The sequence below is a fragment of the Procambarus clarkii genome, chromosome 22 (assembly GCF_040958095.1).
Source record: "Procambarus clarkii isolate CNS0578487 chromosome 22, FALCON_Pclarkii_2.0, whole genome shotgun sequence".
NCBI classification, from domain to species: Eukaryota; Metazoa; Arthropoda; class Malacostraca; order Decapoda; family Cambaridae; genus Procambarus; species Procambarus clarkii.
In genome coordinates this window covers 26,258,581-26,284,562 of record NC_091171.1, presented here as the reverse complement: position 1 = coordinate 26,284,562, position 25,982 = coordinate 26,258,581, and the positions used below count along the sequence as shown (strand labels likewise).

General features: G+C 44.9%; 2 protein-coding genes across 2 annotated transcripts in view; one reads left to right on the top strand and one right to left on the bottom strand.

Annotated features, from left to right (window-relative positions):
- Positions 1-25,982, bottom strand: part of LOC123758309 (U-scoloptoxin(01)-Cw1a-like) — a 207,017-nt gene that overhangs the window by 51,098 nt on the left and 129,937 nt on the right. The gene's annotated exons all lie outside the window — the stretch shown is intronic.
- On the top strand, positions 8,107-9,173 carry LOC123756506 (U-scoloptoxin(01)-Cw1a). Its single transcript, XM_045739756.2, has one exon. The coding sequence runs from the start codon at positions 8,263-8,265 to the stop codon at positions 8,644-8,646; it is 384 nt and encodes a 127-aa protein (XP_045595712.1). The 5' UTR covers positions 8,107-8,262; the 3' UTR covers positions 8,647-9,173.

Below are 25,982 nucleotides of genomic sequence, written 5' to 3'. Positions count from 1 at the left end.
GAGTTACACACACCAGAGTCACACACACCAGAGCCACACACACACCAGAGTCACACACACCAGAGTTACACACACCAGAGTCACACACACCAGAGCCACACACACCAGAGCCACACACACCAGAGTTACACACACTAGAGTCACACACACCAGAGTCACACACACCAGAGTCACACACACCAGAGTTACACACACACCAGAGCCACACACACACCAGAGCCACACACACACCAGAGTCACACACACCAGAGTTACACACACCAGAGTCACACACACCAGAGTCACACACACCAGAGTCACACACACCAGAGTTACACACACCAGAGTCACACACACCAGAGTCACACACACCAGAGTCACACACACCAGAGTCACACACATCAGAGTCACACACACCAGAGTCACACACACCAGAGTCACACACACCACAGCCACACACACACCAGAGCCACACACACACCAGAGTCACACACACCAGAGTTACACACACCAGAGTCACACACACCAGAGTCACACACACCAGAGTCACACACACCAGAGTCACACACACCAGAGTCACACACACCAGAGACACACACATCAGAGTCACACACACCAGAGCCACACACACCAGAGTCACACACACCACAGCCACACACACACCAGAGCCACACACACACCAGAGTCACACACACCAGAGTTACACACACCAGAGTCACACACACCAGAGTCACACACACCAGAGTCACACACACCAGAGACACACACATCAGAGTCACACACACCAGAGCCACACACACCAGAGTCACACACACCAGAGTCACACACACCAGAGCCACACACACACCAGAGCCACACACACACCAGAGCCACACACACCAGAGCCACACACACACACACACACACACACACACACACACACACACACCAGAGCCACACACACCAGAGTCACACACACACCAGAGCCACACACACCAGAGTCACACACACACCAGAGTCACACACACACCAGAGTCACACACACACCAGAGTCACACACACACCAGAGTCACACACACACCAGAGCCACACACACCAGAGTCACACACACACCAGAGCCACACACACACCAGAGCCACACACACCAGAGTCACACACACACCAGAGCCACACACACACCAGAGCCACACACACACCAGAGCCACACACACACCAGAGCCACAGACACACCAGAGTCACACACACACCAGAGCCACACACACACCAGAGCCACACACACCAGAGTCACACACACACCAGAGTCACACACACCAGAGTCACACACACACCAGAGCCACAGACACACCAGAGTCACACACACCAGAGTCACACACACCAGAGTCACACACACCAGAGCCACACACCTGAGCCACACACACCAGAGCCACACACCTGAGCCACACACACCAGAGCCACACACACTAGAGCCACACACACCAGAGCCACACACACCAGAGCCACACACACTAGAGCCACACACCTAAGCCACACACACCAGAGCCACACACACACCAGAGTCACACACCAGAGTCACACACACCAGAGCCACACACCTGAGCCACACACACCAGAGCCACACACCAGAGTCACACACACCAGAGTCACACACACAGGAGACACACACCAGAGTCACACACACCAGAGTCACACACACCAGCGCCACACACCTGAGCCACACATCAGAGCATGTATGTATTCTCGAGTATGCTGCCCCGGCATGGAACCCCGTGTCTAAAGAAAAAAAGATAAACTAGATATGCTTCAACATTATTTCTTGAGCTAAAGATAATGAGCTAAAAACTGAAGGAACTGCAATCCACGACACTTTAGACAAGCAGGAACATTGAAGACATGATAACAACGTACAAGATTCTAAGGGGACGTGACTAAACAGCGATTGAAGCCACTTTGAAAGTGACGAACGGAACGAGGGAACATTGCTCAAGATCTGGATGCTTATATATATTATGTATTAAAGCTATGCATCGCTTATGTACACAAACAAAGCAACTATGTGTATGTATACGACCTGATCACCGTCTCCTTATGAGGCAAAGTAAAGAACACTTAAGTCATCTGGGCCAGGGTGATCAAGACGCCAGCCAGCCAGCCCTCGTGGACACAGTTATATAGACACAACACTCTTCTTACAGATATGTGCTGGACATAACCCACTCTCACGAACCCTGAACCACTGAGCAGGTGCTAGGGTCCCAGGTCCTCAGCCCCAAGGATACATTGTCCTCACTCCTCTGGATACATTGTCCTCACCCCCCAGGATACATTGTCCTCACCCCCAGGATACATTATCCTCACCCCCAGGATACATTGTCCTCACTCCCAGGATACATTGTCCTCAATCTCCCAGGAAACATTGTCCTCACCACAGGAAACATTGTCCTCACCACAGGAAACATTGTCCTCAATCTCCCAGGAAACATTGTCCTCAATCTCCCAGGAAACATTGTCCTCAATCTCCCAGGAAACATTGTCCTCAATCTCCCAGGAAACATTGTCCTCACTCCCCAGGAAACATTGTCCTCACTCCCCAGGAAACACTGTCCTCACCCCCAGGAAACACTGTCCTCACCCCCCAGGAAACATTGTCCTCACCCCCAGGAAACACTGTCCTCACCCCCAGGAAACACTGTCCTCACCCCCCAGGAAACATTGTCCTCACCCCCAGGAAACACTGTCCTCACCCCCCAGGAAACACTGTCCTCACCCCCAGGAAACACTGTCCTCACCCCCAGGAAACACTGTCCTCACCCCTAGGAAACACTGTCCTCACCCCCCAGGAAACACTGTCCTCACCCCCAGGAAACATTGTCCTACCCCCCCCCCCCCACAGAAAATATTGTCCTCGCTCTCCAGGTTACAATATGATATGAATATTATATGAAAAATATGAACCCGGAATGATCCATCAGTCTGATTTTCAGGCGGTCAAAACATGTAGCTATTGGAACACTATTCTCGCAAGTCACAGGACTTGGGTTCGAATCCTGGGTGGCGAGGTGGCTCAGTTGGGCTGCAGTTCCTTGACACCGCTATAGCTTATCCCGTTCTCTTATTCTGTCTTCATATCGTCTCAAAATACTATAGATTTCCTCTGGTTCAGTTGTCTCCTGAGAGTTTCTCGCCCTGCAGTGAGTCGTCTTTGTTTTAGTGGCGTAGTCTACCACTGGCAGAGACGCGCACTTTGCTACACTTATCGAGGTTACGCTCTAACTTAGGAGGAGTGCCCAGCGCTCTTACTCATCCACTTACTGGCTAGACCCAGCGGTGCTTAACCTCATAGAACACGCGGTGCCTCCAGCATATCGCCCTGGTGATATGAGTCGGCTGTATGGAGTAATTACACAGCTCACAGTACCTCATACCATTGAATTTCAAACCAAATAATATGAGGTATTCTGAGCTCTGTAATTACTTCATACACTCACGAATATTGGAAGATATGGTTGCTCTCTTCCCAGAGTTTGTTAATAGCTTGTTAGTGTTAAAAAACAGTTTGTTAATTAAGCTTGTTTGTTTTAAAAAAGCTTGTTAATTTATAAAAAGCAGGTCAGACGTCCTGCTAAATTCAAGCAGAACAGTCCTGTTTCTGAGCACTCTGTCCGCTGCACTGCGACAACTCAAGCAGGACATTAATTGTCCTTTTCAGGAGACCTGTCCTAAAAGCATTACATACATTACCTTACGTGTACTACGCCAGCGGGGACCGAAGACTACAATAACCATTGGCGCATTTTTCTTATAATTTTATATATTTCCTATTGGCGACAATCCACGCAGAGCCGCAGGGCCACAAGTGTCTAAGAAACATGAAGCAGACTTCATTGTTTTCTATAAAGAACCACGAAGTACTTAAGTAACAGGTATGACTTCTCGGGAAGCAACTTTCATAACAGTCAAAACTGAGCCTAACAAGTGAGCGTAACATCTTTAAGGCAATTCCGTGATGCAGTCCAGGTCTTTTACCCCCTTAAGATAGGAGACGAGTCAAGCGACCAGTCAAATGCACATCTGATTCTGAGGCGATCAGTGAGCCGATGGCCGCAGTGGGGGAGTGGTTGACTTTATCTCTTGCTTTAATTAGGCCCCTAAAGAACTGCCTAAAAGAAAGACTACATTTAACCATGAACGGACCAATGGATATGTATTTATTGCTCAAACCAGACAAGACCAATTGCGAGCATTTTGAGTAGTATGATGTTGTGATGGTTGTGATGGTGGCACAGGGCGGTTGTGATGGCGGCACGGGACGGAAACGCAGTTGAGCGGTGCACGATGCCACAGGTGAACATAAAGGTGACACTAACAGTGCCGGTACGTCATCACTGTCACCATGTTTCTCATCGGCTCCAGCATACTAGGGATGATACATTAATGGCTGCAGAACTGTGTCAAATGTATCATGCTGTGAGGCACCACAGCATCATGTACTTCATATAGCGTCATTGACAAGATTGTGGAGTAAAAGTCGACCAAGAACTCTATATATAGTGACACACTGATAGTGAAAGGTTTAACATGTGCGGTAACTAAAACAAAAGCTCTGGGTGAAAATATTCTAGCGTCGTATTTTGTACAAACACACGAGGAGTACGTCACCGAACTTGTTTGCCCTTTACAGAAGCAACTGATGGTTCAGACAAAGGTGCCACAGTCTTTCCCATTGCTTCTGAGATACTTTCATTGTGAGAAGAGAGTGAACTGTGTGCTATATGACTTTTACATTGATAACAATGGACCGTCAGAGGCCATGACAAATCAGCAACTATCTTAACTTGAGACGTCAGGTCTGGATCTGAGTAACGTGTCAGCACACGCGGCTGACAGTGCAAGTGTCAGAAAACACAACAGTGTTTATCAAAAAACTGAAAATGGCTCAATAGAACGTTATTGTTGCAAACTGTCTGTCTTACTTTGCACGATGCAATCAGATTTGCTACAACAAAACAGGAAATTGTTGTGGAAAATATTGTGTTTGTATAACCATTTCAGCTAAGAGAAGAACACAGGTAAAGGTATTATATTAATTTGTGGAGATTGATAGTTGGAGTGTGATGGTGTTCAGCTTCCTCTCTTGCCAGGTGTTGACAGAATACTCACGTGCTGGGAGGTCCTAAAGCGTTATTTTCACAGCTTTGGTAAGGAGTTGTGCCACAAAGTACCGCGGAAGTGCTATACGGAAATGAAGGAAATGTTTGTGAATCGTCTGAGATATATTTCTTCCTTTTCAGACACAGTTTTCAAAAGTTCTCAGACACTATTGAAGCACTAGAAGCCAAGACATTCAGCATAACTTCAGCAGTGAAGTTAATGTCTGAACTGAAAAGCAAACTTAAGTTAGTTAGTTTAGTTAATTTATTATACACCCCATACCCATCTTGTGGGCGGTAGTGGAAAGCGTTACAGAGGTACATAATGGGCTCAGGGACTCAACCCCACAATTCATTTAGCTAAGCAAGTTACAGTCTTGATGAGATAGTTACAAAATTCAGTATAAGTCGTCACATCAACAATGGGTTCGAGATCGACCTCAAGTACAGGTTCTAAATTAAGCAACTGACATATGTGGAGAGCTAGTGTCACAATTGATATGTTTGTCCTGCACTTCCCCCCCCCCCATCCAGTGGGCAGCGGTGGATAGGTTACAATCACTTAGTTACTACCTACAGTTAGCAAACTGGGGATATTTGGCTAAAATTTCTGGTAGCAGATCATTTTGAATGAAATATTGACACATCGCTGGAACATTGGTTATAGAATTGTCTCTGAATTCACGTATCTTTTCGCACTCCATCACATAGTGACGGAGGGTGTGCGAATAATTTTGTTGACACAGTTTACATTTGGTCAGGTCTACATCAGCAGATAATGAGAATTCCCAGAGATACTTGTAACCGCGTCTAAGCCGAGCAGTAGTAACATCTAGAAGTCTGCTGATTTTATTGGATGAACCATAGATGTGTGGCTCCTCTTGCATGATAGTATGATGATAGATGGAATTACTGGTGTCAATTTCACTGTGGCTCAGATCTACAAGATCTTGCTGAAGTTCTCGGTGTACTGCTGCTCTCAGATTGCTCATTGACAATCCAAGGTTACACTCAACGTCTCCTTTAAAGGCAGATTCTTTGGCTAACTTATCAGCTCTATCATGCATTCGGAGGCCAACATGAGATGGAGACCACATGAAATGGACTCTGTTACCATCCTTAATAATTTTGTTGTATTTGTGTCTAGCTTCGGACACGAGCATGTTACAGTTATGTCTTAAAGAGTTGAGAGCATTTAAGGATGATAAGGAGTCACTTACAATTAATGTATCAAGTTTGGAGACTTGTACACATTTCAGTGCAAGGATCAAGGCAAATAGTCCGAACTTAAGAGAAGAGTAAAAGACGTCTTTTGTTTTTGTCTTTGCCGTTAACACCGAGTTTGGCCACTTTACCCGGCCAGATGTGTTTAACAAATATGAAGCAGAATATTTGTTCCGAACACAAATACGTCCGAACACTTGTTCCGGAAGTGTTCGGACGTCAACAGTTGTGAGCAGCCCGTCCTCCAAACAAAGATCCAAAAGTGATTCCATGCACCCGTCAAACCCCCTGTTTATGAATGAAAAGCGGTTTACACACGACTCACAACTGCTGACGTTCGAACATATCCGGAACAAGTGTTTCACTGACGAATTTTGTTCGAATCACAACGCTATAAATGCTTCACCCACGTACTACAAATACAAATAATCGCCAACAGACCCTAAACACCTAACCTAACCTATGCCTATATATGCACAATATGCTAATATATTATAATATTAATTTATATATGAGAAAATTCCTGTTTTGAATGAACAGCTTGTTAAAATTTATGAATACGTCTGTGGGGTCGACCGCTGGATGTAATGGACTTGAGTCGAGGACGGATTATCTGAGGACTGGTTGGAATCCCAGCGACTCCTGTGAAGTATGAAATTTGGTTTTGATTGTCGATAGAATGTTTAAAACGATTTTACGTTTTAACATTGTTGTTGTTAAAACGATAGAGTGTTAGGTTAATAACGTTGATTCAACGTAAATAATATTGAAGCTCGAGCATTTTTTGTTCACTGGCAGAGAGAGAATGGAAGGACGAATGGGAAAGACGAGGGGAGAAAAATGGAAGGGAGAGAGGGAGAGAGAGAGAGAGAGAGAGAGAGAGAGAGAGAGAGAGAGAGAGAGAGAGAGAGAGAGAGAGAGAGAGAGAGAGAGAGAGAGAGAGAGAGAGAGAGAGAGAGAGAGAGAGAGAGAGAGAGAGAGAGAGCAGGCACAATCGGGTAACTCATCCAGTAATAGATATAATGAAAGGTAAAACGGTAATGATGAGAAACAACAGCCGCTGGCAAGGCATGTGTAGTGACCAACAACAACAGGCAGAGTAGTCAGATGACGTCTCACTGCACCACAAGCACCTGACAGTGAATTAGGTGATGTGACCATGATAACCCAGTGATGAGGTGAGTGAGATGTCCCTGACCTCATCAGTGTCCAGGCCACCTAAGATTACATAGTATAGTGCTAGGCCTAAAGCCTACATCCTATAGCATGCATTGGCAATACACACATCACGACCCTTGACCCTAGGTACCACCTCCCCTTTAGGCACTACCACACATTACGACAGGTCACTATCCCCCCTGGTCATAATTACCACAACCTCCTCCCCCGCCCTAGTTGGTAACCTTCACCCCAGCAGAAGGTGTGGTAGAGACCCCTGGAGCAGGGGGAGGCGTGAGTGGGGTAGGTGGGCGGTCCCCAGTGATGCCCGGCCTCTGGTGGGTATATAAGACCCCTTCTCCGTGCCTTCTGCATCAGTCACGGCCCCACCACCGCCTCCACACACCAGGTGAGCTGCTACTGGCCCCGTCACGGGCTCCTCGCCGGGGACCGTCCACCTTCTTCATGCTACCCACCATTATAACACTCATGAATACAACTACAACCTCTCTTGTACTTTGAATTCGAAGACGTTCTTGTTTTGTTAGCAAAGTATTTTTGTCATAGTTCTGGAAATAAGTTATCAACACTCTCCTTTTAATTTACAGGTTTATTGGCCATTTTACTTTGCTATAGCTTGCAACAGTTCAGCATTGCACATAAGTCTTGTGCATAGTCAAGGTACCTGCACGAGGGTAGTTGCAGCGAGGGGTAACGTGTGACAAACCATCTGAGAGATAACTTCACGTAACGTTCCTCTTCTCCCGCCAGCATCATGTCCCGTGTTGTCCTCGTCGTCCTGCTGGCCCTCGCCGCCGTCGCTTCCGCCCGCATGGCTTACGTTCTTCCTGACGGCGTTGAAGCACTCCTGAAGGGAGGCACTCTCGAGACCACCTTCTCCTGCGACAACCGTACTTACGGCTACTATTCCGACATCGACAATGACTGCCAGCTCTTCCACGTCTGTCTGCCCATCTCCGACGACGCCGGAGCCGTCCTGGAGACGGCGCACTTCACCTTCGCGTGCGCCAATCAGACCGTGTTCAACCAAGAGTCCCTCACCTGCTCCCACCCACATGAGGCCTTTCCCTGCGAGGAGTCTGCCAACCTTTACGATCTCAGCAACTCTGAATTCGGTGACATCCCAGAGAGCAGATAATTCAACTATTCCCCAGGCTGCACCAAGTGTGCCCTCCACCGCCCACCTAGTCCGCCATCGTGGCTCCAACGGTCCACACTCATATACTCAAATATAACAGTGCCGTTGCTGTCGAATTCTAAACTAATACGTTGTGAAGTGTTTGTTTTCTGTCATTTCTATACTAATATTTCCAGGTATTTACTATATCCTGTGTATTGTATCCCTTGTCTTTCTAGTTGCTTGCTTGCCTGGATGCCTGTGATTTTTTGTAATTTAATTGTTAGTCATAATTTCGTTCACTACAATTTTGTTTATCTACTTTGTAATTATCTCTTTATTTGTCCTTTGCTCCACCTTTCCTAGTTTTTTTCTATCTCTTGTTGGGATAAATGTAATTAAGTATCCTAGTATCTGGTGTCTCCAAGCTATTACTAGGTGCTCAAACTTGTACACAGTCAAGCCAATACTGGGCTGGGCTGCTTGGATAACTTAACTGGTTACAGTGGCTCTGCTTCTTCAAACCATCGATGTAGTTGTACCCAAAACTTTGTTTGCTCAAACCTAACGATACTTATTTTTATATTATTTATCAATAAACTTGATGCACTGATTATATGTTATTTTAGGTAACCGCAGATTCCTATGAAAAGCGTTTCATGTATAAACTACAGACTCTATTATGGTTATTAAATAAAACTTCCCTGTTGATAATTACAAGTGATTAAGTATAATTGCTGTTATTGTCACTCAGAGAATCTCATGAAATATTCACGACAACTCAAGGCATATGCTCAAAGACTGAAGATAAGAGAAATATTTCTGAAAGGTAAACACGAAAATTAAATAAAATAATTTATTAATAAAAGTCAATGAAATCCTATTCTAAATAAAACTTCCTTTCATAGAGGCCAATAGTTGTGAAATGCTAATCAACAAATGACTCAATCACCGTACCTTTGATCTGCAACTAATCCTTGACACAAGGTTGTTATCTCATCCCCCGGGGGGTATGACCTGCACCTCCTCCACACCAAGTCCCACTCCACGCTCAACTCTTAGAACTACTGAGCCTCCAAAAGTGATGCACTGGCTCCGCCCCGAGGGCACCTTCCCTCCACTGGCAAGCTATAGGCCTAGTCTCTGGGCACCCTCATGACCAATCACCCAACACTAGGCCTACAGGGGGGGTGGGGATAGGCACTCAAGGACCAACCTCACATAAGGTCTAACTGAAAAAGGCTGGACTCTCGCATAGGCCACATGGCCTGGAACAATGGAAACTATGCCTTAGGGAACAAATCTATCACTGTCAGATATGTCGTACCACTCGAGGGAGAACGAAGGAGAGAGAGGAGGTCGAGGAGGTAGATAGAAGGTGGAGAAAAAGGTCGAAGAAGGTAGAGAGGTCGACACACTGGAACAACCAGAGAGGGCCGGGAAGTAATCGACCCTTGCACACGGTTATTCATGGCGAAATAAAAATAGATGGTATTATGGTATTTCGACAAGAGATTTCAACCCTGCTAAATGCAACGTTATGGTATTTGAACAACAGACTTCAACTCTGCTAATTGAAACGTTATGGTGACTTGAGAATGGTCCAGGACAGACCGAAACGTCGTCGTCCCTTCACTTTCTAGTGTGTGGTTTGGTCAGCAACGTTATGGTATTTAGACAACAGACTTCAACTCAACTAAATGCAACGTTATTGTATTTGGGCAACAGACTTCAACTCTGCTAAATGCAACGTAATTATTTTTGCGCTAGCGCTCACAGGATAAGTATGGGGTGCACAATAAACTAGCCGCCTCCGGAGGCAACAATGAAATCATTCAAGACTACAACCCTGCTGAATGCAACGTTATTGTATTTGGACAACAGACATCAACCCTGCTAAATGCAACGTTATGGTATTTTGACAATAGACTTCAATCCTGCTATATGCAACGTTACGGAATTTTGGACAACAGACTTCAATCCTGCTAAATGCAACGTTATGTTATTTGGACAACAAACTTCAACTCTGCTAAATGCAACGTTATTGTATTTGGACAACAGACTTCAACCGTGCTAAATGCAACGGTATGGAATTTTGGACAACAGACTTCAACCCTGCTAAATGCAACGTTATGGTCTTTGGACAACAGACTTCAACCGTGCTAAATGCAACGTTATGATATTTGGACAACAGACCTCAACCCTGCTAAATGCAACGTTATTGTATTTGGACAACAGACCTCAATCCTGCTAAATGCAGCGTTATTGTATTTGGACAACAGACCTCAGCCCTACTAAATGCAACGTTATGTTATTTCGACAACAGACTTCAGAGCAATGAGAATGTTACTTTTCTCAAAACTGTCACACTTGAAACAATTGCTTCCTCCATCGAGAATTTAAGATTTCACGAGCACTGTGTCTACACCGACCGCTCACTCCAATCTTTAACTGGACGGACTGCAGCAGCATGTAGATTTTATAGAAATAATATTTACATACAGACTGTCAGTGTCAGGTTAATCAACTGGCTGACCTCCACACAAGCAGAACTAGCGGCACTACAACTATCTACCACAACATTAAAAAACATTGGAGGAGGAATAATATTTTTTGACTCAAAGTCTGCTCTTCAAGCAATCGAAAACTTCTCCTGGAAGATCGATAGCAAGAACCTCATACTACCAATTATAAATGTCCTAATCGCTGCACAGAGTAAAGGGTTCCGAATCTCCTTTGTATGGATACCATCACACATAAATATAACCCATCATAATGAGACAGTCATTGCAGCCAAATTAGCATGTAACAAAGATGAAGTTGAATTAGATCTAGGTATCCCCATCTCTGCTGTTAAAATTATATTGTTCCAAACACTCAGATCTGATAAGAAAGAAATTACTGACTACCAACGACCTGAAAGCACCAGTATAAAAAGCTATGATTTGTTCAGATCTGAAACCTATATTTATGGGCAGCGCAAAACGTTCACCAGACTGTGCGACACAGTGGTTACCTGCTTATGATGGCGTTCTGGGAGTTCTTGTACTCCCCATGCCCGGTCCGAGGCCAGGCTTGACTTGTGAGAGTTTGGCAACCGGGCTGTTGCTTGGAGCGGCCCCCAGGTCAGCAAACCCACTACAACCCGGTTGGTCCGGCACTCCTTGAAGAAAACTATCCAGTTTTATCTTGAAGATGTCCACGGTTGTTCCGGCAATATTTCTTATGGACGCTGGGAGGATGTTGAACAACCGCGGACCTCTGATGTTTATACAGTGTTCTCTGATTGTACCTTTGGCACCCCTGCTCTTCATTAGTTCTATTCTGCATTTTCTTCCATATCGTTCACTCCAGTATGTTGTTATTTTACTGTGCAGATTTGGGACCTGGCCCTCCTGTATTTTCCACGTATATATTATTTGATATCTCTCTCGTCTCCTTTCTAGTGAGTACATTTGGAGAGCATTGAGACGATCCTGTATTCTCTGTATTCCCTCTATTTCAGTAATCTCTCCTGCTCTGAAGGGGGAAGTGAGTACCGAGCAGTACTCAAGCCGGGACAGCACCAATGATTTGAAGAGTACAACCATTATGATGGGATCTCTGAATTTGAAAGTTCTCGTAATCCATCTTATCATTTTTCTGGCTGACGCAATACTTGCTTGGTTATGCTCCCTAAACGTTAGGTCGTCAGACATCATTATTCCCAAATCCTTTACATGCTGCTTTCCTGAACTGAGAGTATCATTAAATACAAATTACCAGTGTTTCAATAACTAGTATCATCAAGGTTTTACCTCAGTAAAGTGTTACCAAGTTTAACCAGTAGGAAGTGTTACTCAGTATTAATCAGAATTACCAAGGGTTAATATAATCAAGTGTTACATCAATGGGTAGGGACTTCAACTTCAATGAAGTCCTGGTGATTGCTCCCGCCTTTCTTTGCCACTGGTTTAAAGTATAAGTTGTGTGCCACATCCAACGTGTTGGCTACGCAGTCCTTTCTGCCTGTGGTAAAACCTTTCCCAGAAAGGGAAATAAAGTAAAGTAAGAAAAATCTTCACCTCTGGCTTCCCAGTAAGGTTTAAAAAAAAATCTCACACTATATATATAAAACTCTGAACTGTAATGCCAATCCTGACTTTAAACACTTCCTAGAAGGTTGTAACAGAACCCATGGGTACCAAACTAGAAACAAATACCTATTTGATAATCTAAGAGTGCGACTTAACCCCAACTATAAATGCTCTGCAAATGAAGTGACCCAGAATGTGGAATGATCTTCCTAATCATGTCAAAAGCTGTACCTCTCTCAACCAGTTTAAGACAAAAACTAAGTAGTACCTAATAAACTCCATGTAACTTACCTTACCCCTAAATGTCAACCCAAGTCTTGCTATTTTCAAACAATATTGACTATTGACCAACTTGTTTATCTGCTGATATCTGCCATGTATAATCTTAAAGTTAGTTTTAGTTTAGTTCGTTTATTATGCACCCTATACCCGTCCTGTGGGGGGAAGTGGAAAGGGTTACAGAGGCACATAATGGGTTCAGGGACTGAATCTTGCAATTAATTAATTAATTTAGCTAAGCAAATTACAGTCTTCATGAACTAGTTACAAAAATTCAATTAATCTCAAAGAAAATTGTATTCTTCTGTTTATTTAGTTAAAATACCTTCTGCTGTTCAGTTGCATTTTCTGCCTTCTATTCATCATTTAATTATCATTATCTATTTTTTTCTTTTTTCCTTTTGTATTAATTCAATTTATGTTTTTGATCTCAATTAGTAATAAGGTTTAGTCTAAGTTTGTTTCCCCTCTCCCCCCTCACACCTTCCCCAAAACGCTGTGCGTATTAGCTGCTATCTTGAGGTTATCTTGAGATGATTTCGGGGCTTTTTAGTGTCCCCGCGGCCAGGTCCTCGACCAGGCCTCCACCCCCAGGAAACAGCCCGTGACAGCTGACTAACTCCCAGGTACCTATTTTACTGCTAGGTAACAGGGGCATAGGGTGAAAGAAACTCTGCCCATTGTTTCTCGCCGGCGCCTGGGATCGAACCCAGGACCACAGGATCACAAGTCCAGCGTGCTGTCCGCTCGGCTCCCTATTATGCTACCTACTCCCAATGCTTCAGGCATTGAATGTACTAGCTCTATCTATTAATCCGACATTATGTTTGTAACTCATTTTCAATGTATCAATGTATGTACCTTTACCTGAATAAATATCTTATCTTATCTTATCTGTTCTCTCACTGTTGTCTTCCTCCTGATGTAGCTGTGGGGCAAACATGTCTTTGTTTCCGATCTCATTTTTATGCCTACTTTCTGCCTTTCTTCTCACACATAGATACTAAATTCTTGCCCTCTGGTGTTCTGTTATTTCTGTAATTCCTTCATGCTTTTGTATTTAATTGCCTTGCTACCTTATATGACCAATTAAACCACAGATTTCTCTTTTGCGTTTTCTTTTTCCTTTTGGGCCAGGATAAACCTGTCTATTGCCTCCTGTTACTTCTGGGTGGTGCAATCTTTCATGTAATATACAGACTTTTTGTCTGAATTCTGTTTTCCATAGTATTCCTATTAGGAATTTTCTCATCTCGTCATAGGGGAGCCGGTCGGCCGAGCGGACAGCACGCGGGACTTGTGATCCTGTGGTCCTGGGTTCGATCCCAGGTGCCGGCGAGAAACAATGGGCAGAGTTTCTTTCACCCTATGCCCCTGTTACCTAGCAGTAAATAGGTACCTGGGTGTTAGTCAGCTGTCACGGGCTGCTTCCTGGGGGTGGAGGCCTGGTCGAGGACCGGGCCGCGGGGACACTAAAAAGCCCCGAAATCATCTCAAGATAACCTCAAGAAGATAGTTTCTTCTTCGATATGCCTGCCCTTTGCTTTCTGGTCCCTTCCTTGGGTAGGTTATTTCTCTTTCCACCAGATACTCATATGTCAGTACACTGTGGTCACTCCTTCCCATGGGGGGCCTGTAATTTTACTTCCCTGTACTTTTACTTTACTCATGTACGGTGAGAATCACATCAAGTCTAGCTGGTTTATCGTTTTCCTTTCATTCTTGTGGGTCTCTTGATATGTTGATTCTATATTTTTTAAATTGCCATGTCGAACAGTTTAACTCTTTGTATCTATTTCTCCATGCGAGTCTCTGTTCTCCCAGTCTGTCTTTCCGTGGTTGAGGTCTCCCATGATTAATAGTCTGGAGCCATTACAGTATCTGTCATCAGAAGCTACTCTCTGTAATATATCAATGGTTGCCCTGTTATTTCTGTCATGCTCGTGTCTGGGGCTACTGTCATTTAGTGGGAGTTGTATATTACTATTTCCTTTGGTCATTCCATTGCCAAAGTTGCCAGTTATGTAGTCTCCGAACCTTTCACAACGTAGGGGGTTCAGAACCTATATAACAGGCACTATGGTACATACTTTATCGATGATATCTTACGTAGTATAATGCTATAAGTTCTTGACTCTCGATCGAAGATCACGGATTCAATACCCGTGGGGGGGGGGAGGCAGAAATGGTTGGGCACGTTTCCTTTTGCCTGATGTTTCCTACGTAGTGCTTTCTTGAGGTTATCTTGAGATGATTTCGAGGCTTTTTAGTGTCCCCGCGGCCCGGTCCTCGACCAGGCCTCCACCCCCAGGAAGCAGCCCGTGACAGCTGACTAACACCCAGGTACCTATTTTACTGCTAGGTAACAGGGGCATAGGGTGAAAGAAACTCTGCCCATTGTTTTTCGCCGGCGCCTGGGATCGAACCCAGAACCACAGGATCACAAGTCCAGCGTGCTGTCCGCCCGGCCGACCGGCTTTAACTCGCACTCTTTGATATCATCTAATATCATGGTTGTTATTATTGAGTGCATATTCTGCATTATTCCTTGAAATGATCCTCAAATTGTGCTACAGATAACCAATGTATAACCCTGAAATTTTATCCTACTTTACCTAGTAATCCTTGTTCATTAGAGTGAATTGTTATATTAATCTAATCTTTGTTTATTGTGTCAAAATTTCTTACAATGTACCTGTTAAAAATTTTTGTCAATTTTACTATAATTTAACTACTTCAAATTACCTGTATCAGTAAAGTATAGCTGTAAAGTACCTATAAACATTTTTATTCAATTTCACTGAAAATTATCTACTTAAAATTATCTGTTAATTTAAGGACTTGCCCGAAACGCTATGTGTTTTTACAAGAATGTAAAATCAACTTCATTTCTATGTTCTCTATTAACCCCGAATGTGCCTTTTTGTATATAAATAAATAAATAAATAAATAAATAAATAAATAAATAAATAAATAAATAAATAAATAAATAAATAAATAAATAAATAAATAAATAAATAAATAAATAAATAAATAAATAAATAAATAAATAAATAAATAAATAAATAAATGTTCACCCAGCAGTAAAAGGAAACCTAGGAGTTAGGCAACTGGTGTGGATATCATCCTTTATCCTAGGGAAGGTCAGTAGTTGGCCTAGGTGGTGGGGAAGGACCTAGATAAGCCTATAATAGGCTTCCAGTCCCCGATGCAAAGTGAATGTAAAATTGTTTAGCCATCCCTTCCACCTCTCAATTCTAACACGTTTTCTCTGGTGAAGGTAAGGACTCCATTAAGGGTAAACTAAAGTTTTATGCAGCGATCTACTCTAATACAATAATAATTGTATTATAGTAGCTCATCTTCTCAGGTGCCCAATCGTTTGGACACTTGAGACCCAATCCCAGAGTAAAGGTGCCCAATCGTTTGGACACCTGAGACCCAATCCCAAAGTAAATGTGCCCAATCGTTTCTGGACTGCCCGGAGATTGAACCCGGGATTCTCGAGTGTGCCCGCTAGAACTTTACTGCGGGACCCGTGCGTGAGGGAGGAAGCTGGTAACCTTAGACCATAAAGAACATTAACAATCTTTATATATACATAAATATTCATTCATTTCATTCCTCAAATGAAACAGCGATGTGGTAATTAATTATAACTTACGGGCTCACCATAGCCCGTGCTACTTGGAACTTTTTGTTCTAGGTAGCGAATCTTTAACAACAACAAGGTAATTAATTCATAATAATACATAATTGTGTCGGGGGACAGGCAGGCAGTGTGTATATATATATACATGTTAGGTTTATGTTCAGGTCCCCCCCCCCACAAGGTCAAACTACTGACCCTCCCCCAGGACTTAACCCTACAAAAGGCTGACAAATACCTAGGTATTTATTTACCTTTTGCAGGAGGTAGGTGAACAGGTGCATTAGGTGATAGGAAACGCGCCCAAATACAACTGTGGTCAACCAGACCTGGCTCCTGGTTGTGAAGCTGACCCCATAACAGTTCAAGCTTCAGGACCCCCTTAACAGTTCAAGCTTCAGGACCACCAATAACAGTTCAAGCTTCAGGACCCCCTTAACAGTTCAAGCTTCAGGACCCCCTTAACAGTTCAAGCTTCAGGACCACCAATAACAGTTCAAGCTTCAGGACCCCCTTAACAGTTCAAGCTTCAGGACCACCAATAACAGTTCAAGCTTCAGGACCCCCTTAACAGTTCAAGCTTCAGGACCACCAATAACAGTTCAAGCTTCAGGACCACCAATAACAGTTCAAGCTTCAGGACCACCAATAACAGTTCAAGCTTCAGGACCACCAATAACAGTTCAAGCTTCAGGACCACCAATAACAGTTCAAGCTTCAGGACCACCAATAACAGTTCAAGCTTCAGGACCCCCTTAACAGTTCAAGCTTCAGGACCACCAATAACAGTTCAAGCTTCAGGACCACCAATAACAGTTCAAGCTTCAGGACCACCAATAACAGTTCAAGCTTCAGGACCACCAATAACAGTTCAAGCTTCAAGACCCCCAATAACAGTTCAAGCTTCAGAACTCCCAATAACAGTTCACATATATATATATATATATATATATATATATATATATATATATATATATATATATATATATATATATATATATATATATATATATATATATATATATATATTTATTAGTATATTTTGGTAGCAGTCTTTCCTGTAGACATATATTATTAAATATGACCGAAAAAGTAAGATTAATAATTCTAACACGAATTTTCTCAATCTTTCGTACATTTCTTTTCACTGTTGGAGGTAATTCAAAAATCAATTCTCCAAAATTCACTTTTATTTCTAGTCTGACGCGACACTTGAGCGCGTTTCGTAAAACTTATTACATTTTCAAAGACTTTACACATACACAACTGAATAGAACTTACATATCTCCGATTTGTTTATATCTACTTTTGAGTGAGGTGGATGGGGTGAGGTGGTATTTAATAGGGTATTAATTTCATCAACACAAGACAGAACACGAAACAATGGGTATTGAAATGGAAGTGATTGTAGAAAGCCTATTGGTCCATATTTCTTGATGCTTCTATATTGGAGCGGAGTCTTGAGGTGGGTAGAATATAGTTGTGCATTAATTGGCTGTTGATTGCTGGTGTTGACTTCTTAATGTGCAGGGCCTCGCAAACGTCAAGCCGTCTGCTATCGCTGTATCTATCGATGATTTCTGTGTTGTTTACTAGGATTTCTCTGGCGATGGTTTGGTTGTGGTAAGAGATTATATGTTCCTTAATGGAGCCCTGTTGCTTATGCATCGTTAAACGCCTAGAAAGAGATGTTGTTGTCTTGCCTATATACTGGGTTTTTTGGAGCTTACAGTCCCCAAGTGGGCATTTGAAGGCATAGACGACGTTGGTCTCTTTAAAGCGTTCTGCTTTGTGTCTGGAGAGTTTCTCATGAGTAGGCTGGCCGTTTTTCTGGTTTTATAGTAAATCGTCAGTTGTATCCACTGATTTTTGTCTGTAGGGATAACGTTTCTATTAACAATATCTTTCAGAACCCTTTCCTCCGTTTTATGAGCTGTGGAAAAGAAGTTCCTGTAAAATAGTCTAATAGGGGGTATAGGTGTTGTGTTGGTTGTCTCTTCAGAGGTTGCATGGCGTTTCACTTTCCTTCTTATGATGTCTTCGACGAAACCATTGGAGAACCCGTTGTTGACTAGGACCTGCCTTACCCTACAGAGTTCTTCGTTGACTTGCTTCCATTCTGAGCTGTGGCTGAGAGCACGGTCGACATATGCGTTAACAACACTCCTCTTGTACCTGTCTGGGCAGTCGCTGTTGGCATTTAGGCACATTCCTATGTTCGTTTCCTTAGTGTAGACTGCAGTGTTTAAACCTCCGCTCTTTTCCATGACTGTTACATCTAGAAAGGGCAGCTTCCCATCCTTTTCCATCTCGTAAGTGAAACGCAGCACGGAACTCTGCTCAAATGCCTCCTTCAGCTCCTGCAGATGTCTGACATCAGGTACCTGTGTAAAAATGTCGTCAACATACCTGCAGTATATGGCCGGTTTCAAGTTCATGTCGACTAAGACTTTTTGCTCGATGGTACCCATGTAGAAGTTTTCAAACAGGACACCTAGGGGAGAACCCATGGCGACCCCATCTACTTGCTTATACATGTGCCCATCCGGGCTCAAGAAGGGTGCCTCTTTAGTACAAGCTTGGAGTAGTTTCCTCAGAATATTTTCTGGTATGTCAAGAGGAGTACAGGCTGGATCACGATACACTCTGTCGGCTATCATCCCGATTGTCTCGTCCACAGGTACGTTGGTAAACAGCGATTCTACGTCCAACGAGGCTCTTATCCCTGTGTCCCGTGTGCCCCGCAGTAAGTCAACAAATTCCTTTGGAGACTTCAGGCTGAAGGCGCAAGGAACATAAGGAGTCAGCAGGCCGTTGAGTCGCTTCGCCAGTCTGAACGTGGGTGTGGGTATCTGGCTAATGATTGGCCGAAGTGGGTTTCCAGGCTTGTGTGTCTTGACATTTCCATACGCATATCCAGGTTTATATTCCCCAATGATCTTTGGCAGGTGGAGTCCGGATTTCTTGGCGTTCACAGTTTCGATCAGTTTGTTGACCTTTGCTTTCAATTCGGCTGTAGTGTCCTTCGTTACCCTTTGGAACTTAGTTTGGTCAGAGAGTATGAGGTTCATTTTCGCCAGATATTCGTCTTTTTTAAGAATGACATATATTGGCGACTTGTCACCTCTCCTGACAACTATCTCCTTGTTCTCACGAAGGCTTTTAGCTGCCGCTTTGAGCTCGGGGGACAGTATGGTGCTTCTGTAATTGCCTCGATTCTTTCCTCCTTCTGCAATAAGTTCTGCTTGTAAGGTATCTTTGGTAGTGACCTTTTTTTGTGTCTCGAGGTCGAATATGTCGTCCAACAGAATTTCCAACTCTACTTTCCGGGCCATCTCACTCGGTCTGGACATAACGTGACAGTTTATGCCCAGATTTAGGAGAGTGACTTGGTCCTCAGTGAGGTTAATTCCTGCAAGGTTCAGGAAGCCATCTCTTGGTCGTGGAATTGCCAAAGGTCCTCCATATAATGTTGTTAGTTTCTTGATAATCCTTGTTTCAGTGCTGAGGTGATGTCGGCCTGTGAGGATGTCGAGGTGTTGTTCAATGCGGGTACGGATACTTTCGTCGATGTTGCTATTTCTCCACTCGTTTGTAGCATTTCTCCAAACGAGTGGAGAAATAGCAACATCGACAAAAGTATCCGTACCCGCATTGAACAACACCTCGATATCCTCACAGACCGACATCACCTCAGCACTGAAACAAGGATTATCAAGAAACTAACAACATTATATGGAGGACCTATGGCAATTCCACGACCAAGAGATGGCTTCCTGAACCTTGCAAGAATTAACCTCACTGAGGACCAAGTCACTCTCCTAAATCTGGGCATAAACTGTCACGTTATGTCCAGACCGAGTGAGATGGCCCGGAAAGTAGAGTTGGAAATTCTGTTGGACGACATATTCGACCTCGAGACACAAAAGAAGGTCACTACCAAAGATACCTTACAAGCAGAACTTATTGCAGAAGGAGGAAAGAATCGAGGCAATTACAGAAGCACCATACTGTCCCCCGAGCTCAAAGCGGCAGCTAAAAGCCTTCGTGAGAACAAGGAGATAGTTGTCAGGAGAGGTGACAAGTCGCCAATATATGTCATTCTTAAAAAAGACGAATATCTGGCGAAAATGAACCTCATACTCTCTGACCAAACTAAGTTCCAAAGGGTAACGAAGGACACTACAGCCGAATTGAAAGCAAAGGTCAACAAACTGATCGAAACTGTGAACGCCAAGAAATCCGGACTCCACCTGCCAAAGATCATTGGGGAATATAAACCTGGATATGCGTATGGAAATGTCAAGACACACAAGCCTGGAAACCCACTTCGGCCAATCATTAGCCAGATACCCACACCCACGTACAGACTGGCGAAGCGACTCAACGGCCTGCTGACTCCTTATGTTCCTTGCGCCTTCAGCCTGAAGTCTCCAAAGGAATTTGTTGACTTACTGCGGGGCACACGGGACACAGGGATAAGAGCCTCGTTGGACGTAGAATCGCTGTTTACCAACGTACCTGTAGACGAGACAATCGGGATGATAGCCGACAGAGTGTATCGTGATCCAGCCTGTACTCCTCTTGACATACCAGAAAATATTCTGAGGAAACTACTCCAAGCTTGTACTAAAGAGGCACCCTTCTTGAGCCCGGATGGGCACATGTATAAGCAAGTAGATGGGGTCGCCATGGGTTCTCCCCTAGGTGTCCTGTTTGAAAACTTCTACATGGGTACCATCGAGCAAAAAGTCTTAGTCGACATGAACTTGAAACCGGCCATATACTGCAGGTATGTTGACATTTTTACACAGGTACCTGATGTCAGACATCTGCAGGAGCTGAAGGAGGCATTTGAGCAGAGTTCCGTGCTGCGTTTCACTTACGAGATGGAAAAGGATGGGAAGCTGCCCTTTCTAGATGTAACAGTCATGGAAAAGAGCGGAGGTTTCCACACTGCAGTCTACACTAAGGAAACGAACATAGGAATGTGCCTAAATGCCAACAGCGACTGCCCAGACAGGTACAAGAGGAGTGTTGTTAACGCATATGTCGACCGTGCTCTCAGCCACAGTTCAGAATGGAAGCAAGTCAACGAAGAACTCTGTAGGGTAAGGCAGGTCCTAGTCAACAACGGGTTCTCCAATGGTTTCGTCGAAGACATCATAAGAAGGAAAGTGAAACGCCATGCAACCTCTGAAGAGACAACCAACACAACACCTATACCCCCTATTAGACTATTTTACAGGAACTACTTTTCCACAGCTCATAAAACGGAGGAAAGGGTTCTGAAAGATATTGTTAATAGAAACGTTATCCCTACAGACAAAAATCAGAGGATACAACTGACGATTTACTATAAAACCAGAAAAACGGCCAGCCTACTCATGAGAAACTCTCCAGACACAAAGCAGAATGCTTTAAAGAGACCAACGTCGTCTATGCCTTCAAATGCCCACTTGGGGACTGTAAGCTCCAAAAAAACCCAGTATATTGGCAAGACAACAACATCTCTTTCTAGGCGTTTAACGATGCATAAGCAACAGGGCTCCATTAAGGAACATATAATCTCTTCCCACAACCAAACCATCGCCAGAGAAATCCTAGTAAACAACACAGAAATCATCGATAGAAACAGCGATAGCAGACGGCTTGACGTTTGCGAGGCCCTGCACATTAAGAAGTCAACACCAGCAATCAACAGCCAATTAATGCACAACTATATTCTACCCACCTCAAGACTCCGCTCCAATATAGAAGCATCAAGAAATATGGACCAATAGGCTTTCTACAATCACTTCCATTTCAATACCCATTGTTTCGTGTTCTGTCTTGTGTTGATGAAATTAATACCCTATTAAATACCACCTCACCCCATCCACCTCACTCAAAAGTAGATATAAACAAATCGGAGATATGTAAGTTCTATTCAGTTGTGTATGTGTAAAGTCTTTGAAAATGTAATAAGTTTTACGAAACGCGCTCAAGTGTCGCGTCAGACTAGAAATAAAAGTGAATTTTGGAGAATTGATTTTTGAATTACCTCCAACAGTGAAAAGAAATGTACGAAAGATTGAGAAAATTCGTGTTAGAATTATTAATCTTACTTTTTCGGTCATATTTAATAATATATATATATATATATATATATATATATATATATATATATATATATATATATATATATATATATATATATATATATATATATATATATATATATATATATATATATATATATATATGGGCAGGTCCTTAATCCTAACTTTCCCCGGAATACGACCCTGCCAAATCGTTTATCACTTCACTGCTGGGTGAACAGAGGTGTACAATTAAGGGTTTGTCGCCTATAAGTCAAGCCTCCTCGGCCAGGACACGAACCCAGGCCAAATTGGTCGGGAAGTGCCGGGCGAGGGTTTTACTACTGTGCCACGGAGACTGCTGAACCCCGGGGTTCAACTACACTGTTTCTGAGAACACCTGGCGAGGTGCTGGACCAGTTATCTGCTGGACCTGTCATCTGCTGGACCCGTTATCTGCTGGACCTGTTATCTGCTGGACCTGTCATCATCTGGACCTGTCATCTGCTGGACCTGTCATCATCTGGACCTGTCATCCGCTGGACCTGTCATCTGCTGGACCTGTCATCTGCTGGACCTGTCATCCGCTGGACCTGTCATCTGCTGGACCTGTCATCTGCTGGACCTGTCATCCGCTGGACCTGTCATCTGCTGGACCTGTCATCTGCTGGACCTGTCATCCGCTGGACCTGTCATCCGCTGGACCTGTCATCCGCTGGACCTGTCATCCGCTGGACCTGTCATCCGCTGGACCTGTCATCCGCTGGACCTGTCATCTGCTGGACCTGTCATCTGCTGGACCTGTCATCTGCAGGACCTGTCATCTGCTGGACCTGTCATCCGCTGGACCTGTCATCCGCTGGACCTGTCATCCGCTGGACCTGTCATCTGCTGGACCTGTCATCTGCTGGACCTGTCATCTGCTGGACCTGTCATCCGCTGGACCTGTCATCTGCTGGACCTGTCATCCGCTGGACCTGTCATTCGCTGGACCTGTCATCCGCTTGACCTGTCATCTGCTGGACCTGTCATCTGCTGGACCTGTCATCCGCTGGACCTGTCATCCGCTGGACCTGTCATCTGCTGGACCTGTCATCTGCTGGACCTGTCATCCGCTGGACCTGTCATTCGCTGGACCTGTCATCCGCTGGACCTGTCATCTGCTGGACCTGTCATCTGCTGGACCTGTCATCCGCTGGACCTGTCATCCGCTGGACCTGTCATCCTCAGCCTCCAGAACATAATGGTAAGTGCAGGAGTCAGCAACAACTCTCTTGGGTGGAAATGTCTCATTTTTCTTGAAGCTTTAACCCTCTGTACCAATAAGGGACGTCCAGGGGATGGACGTCCAGGGGATGAACGTCCAGGGGATGGACGTCCAGGGAGATGGACGTCCAGGGGGATGAACGTCCAGGGGATGGACGTCCAGGGGATGGACGTCCAGGGAGATGGACGTCCAGGGGATGAACCTTCCTGGATTTATTTAAGATAATTATCAGAAGAAAGCATTAAGCCAGGACGACAATATAGCACTGGGACTGGACAGGAGGCCTAGGAGCTAGGCCTCCTAGGGTCGGACGGAGGCCATAAAAGACTAAAAAAATACAGAATACAGAAAGACTCGTCAAGGTGAATGAAGTTAAATGGGATCAAAGTCGCAGAGGGTTACCTACAGAAGTTATAAGTGGAGATATCTCTCAGTCCAGCCGGAAACTCAACTTAAACCCGGAACTCTTTGGCGGAAGATAACCAACTGAGCGCCACCCCACAACGCCTTGAAAATGGAAGTTGGGAAAGAATTGATCATTTGTATTATATCTTTAATTCTCCCATAATTCTCTTAATGGTTGTTGGAATTCAATCTCAACAAGCGTAAGGTGTAAGGATAAGAAATGGGATAACAGAACATGAGGTATCTACATATTAATATCTATTAGTATCTATATATTAAGGGGAAGAAGACAACAGGAATCGGAAGCAGAGAAGTGGATGTAATATTTGAGTGGACGTAATTCCAACACTGACACGAGAGGCACGCATGAAGGATGGATAACATGGCCACCACATGGGACACGGATGAGGCGGCTGGGCCGTGGCTGTGGTAGATGAGGCGGCTGGGCCGTGGCTGTGGTAGATGAGGCGGCTGGACCGTGGCTGTGGTAGATGAGGCGGCTGGACCGTGGCTGTGGTAGATGAGGCGGCTGGACCGTGGTTGTGGCAGATGAGGCGGCTGGACCGTGGCTGTGGTAGATGAGGCGGCTGGGCCGTGGCTGTGGCAGATGAGGCGGCTGGGCCGTGGCTGTGGTAGATGAGGCGGCTGGGCCGTGGCTGTGGTAGATGAGGCGGCTGGACCGTGGCTGTGGTAGATGAGGCGGCTGGACTGTGGCTGTGGCAGATGAGGCGGCTGGACCGTGGCTGTGGTAGATGAGGCGGCTGGGCCGTGGCTGTGGCAGATGAGGCGGCTGGGCCGTGGCTGTGGTAGATGAGGCGGCTGGGCCGTGGCTGTGGTAGATGAGGCGGCTGGACCGTGGCTGTGGTAGATGAGGCGGCTGGGCCGTGGCTGTGGTAGATGAGGCGGCTGGACCGTGGCTGTGGTAGATGAGGCGGCTGGACCGTGGCTGTGGTAGATGAGGCGGCTGGACCGTGGCTGTGGCAGATGAGGCGGCTGGACCGTGGCTGTGGTAGATGAGGCGGCTGGACCGTGGCTGTGGTAGATGAGGCGGCTGGACCGTGGCTGTGGCAGATGAGGCGGCTGGACCGTGGCTGTGGTAGATGAGGCGGCTGGACCGTGGCTGTGGTAGATGAGGCGGCTGGACCGTGGCTGCTGCGGCTGGTCAGTGACTGTGGCAACTGGAGTGATGGACCGCGGATGTAACAGTTGAGGAAGCCTGCCGGTCCGTGGCTCCTGAGACCCTGGTTCACCTTCTGAGACAGCTGACCTTCTGAGTCGTCCTCCCTGGGGTCTTCTGCCGCCGCGTCCGTACTTTTTGTTCCGTGTTCGTGTTTGCTCGCCGCTTAGCACGGCGTTTATCCTCGTCCCTCCCCCCACGTCCTCGTCCTTGGGTATTCATGTGTGGGTGTTTGATCTGGCCCGGCCACGGTACACAACCCAACATCATCATCTAAACAAAAAAATATAGCTGTATAAGTGTTTAGGTTTGGATTCATGCTTATTGAAGATGTATTTTGAAAGCACGGGGGATGGTTGTGAATGATGACGGGACTGTTCTCTAGTCACCCCGGGATACGAATATATAATAACACGGTGTTCCA

Coding starts and splice junctions, on each gene's coding strand:
- LOC123756506 (XM_045739756.2), top strand. CDS start 8,263: ATGTCCCGTGTTGTCCTCGTCGTCCTGCTGGCCCTCGCCGCCGTCGCT.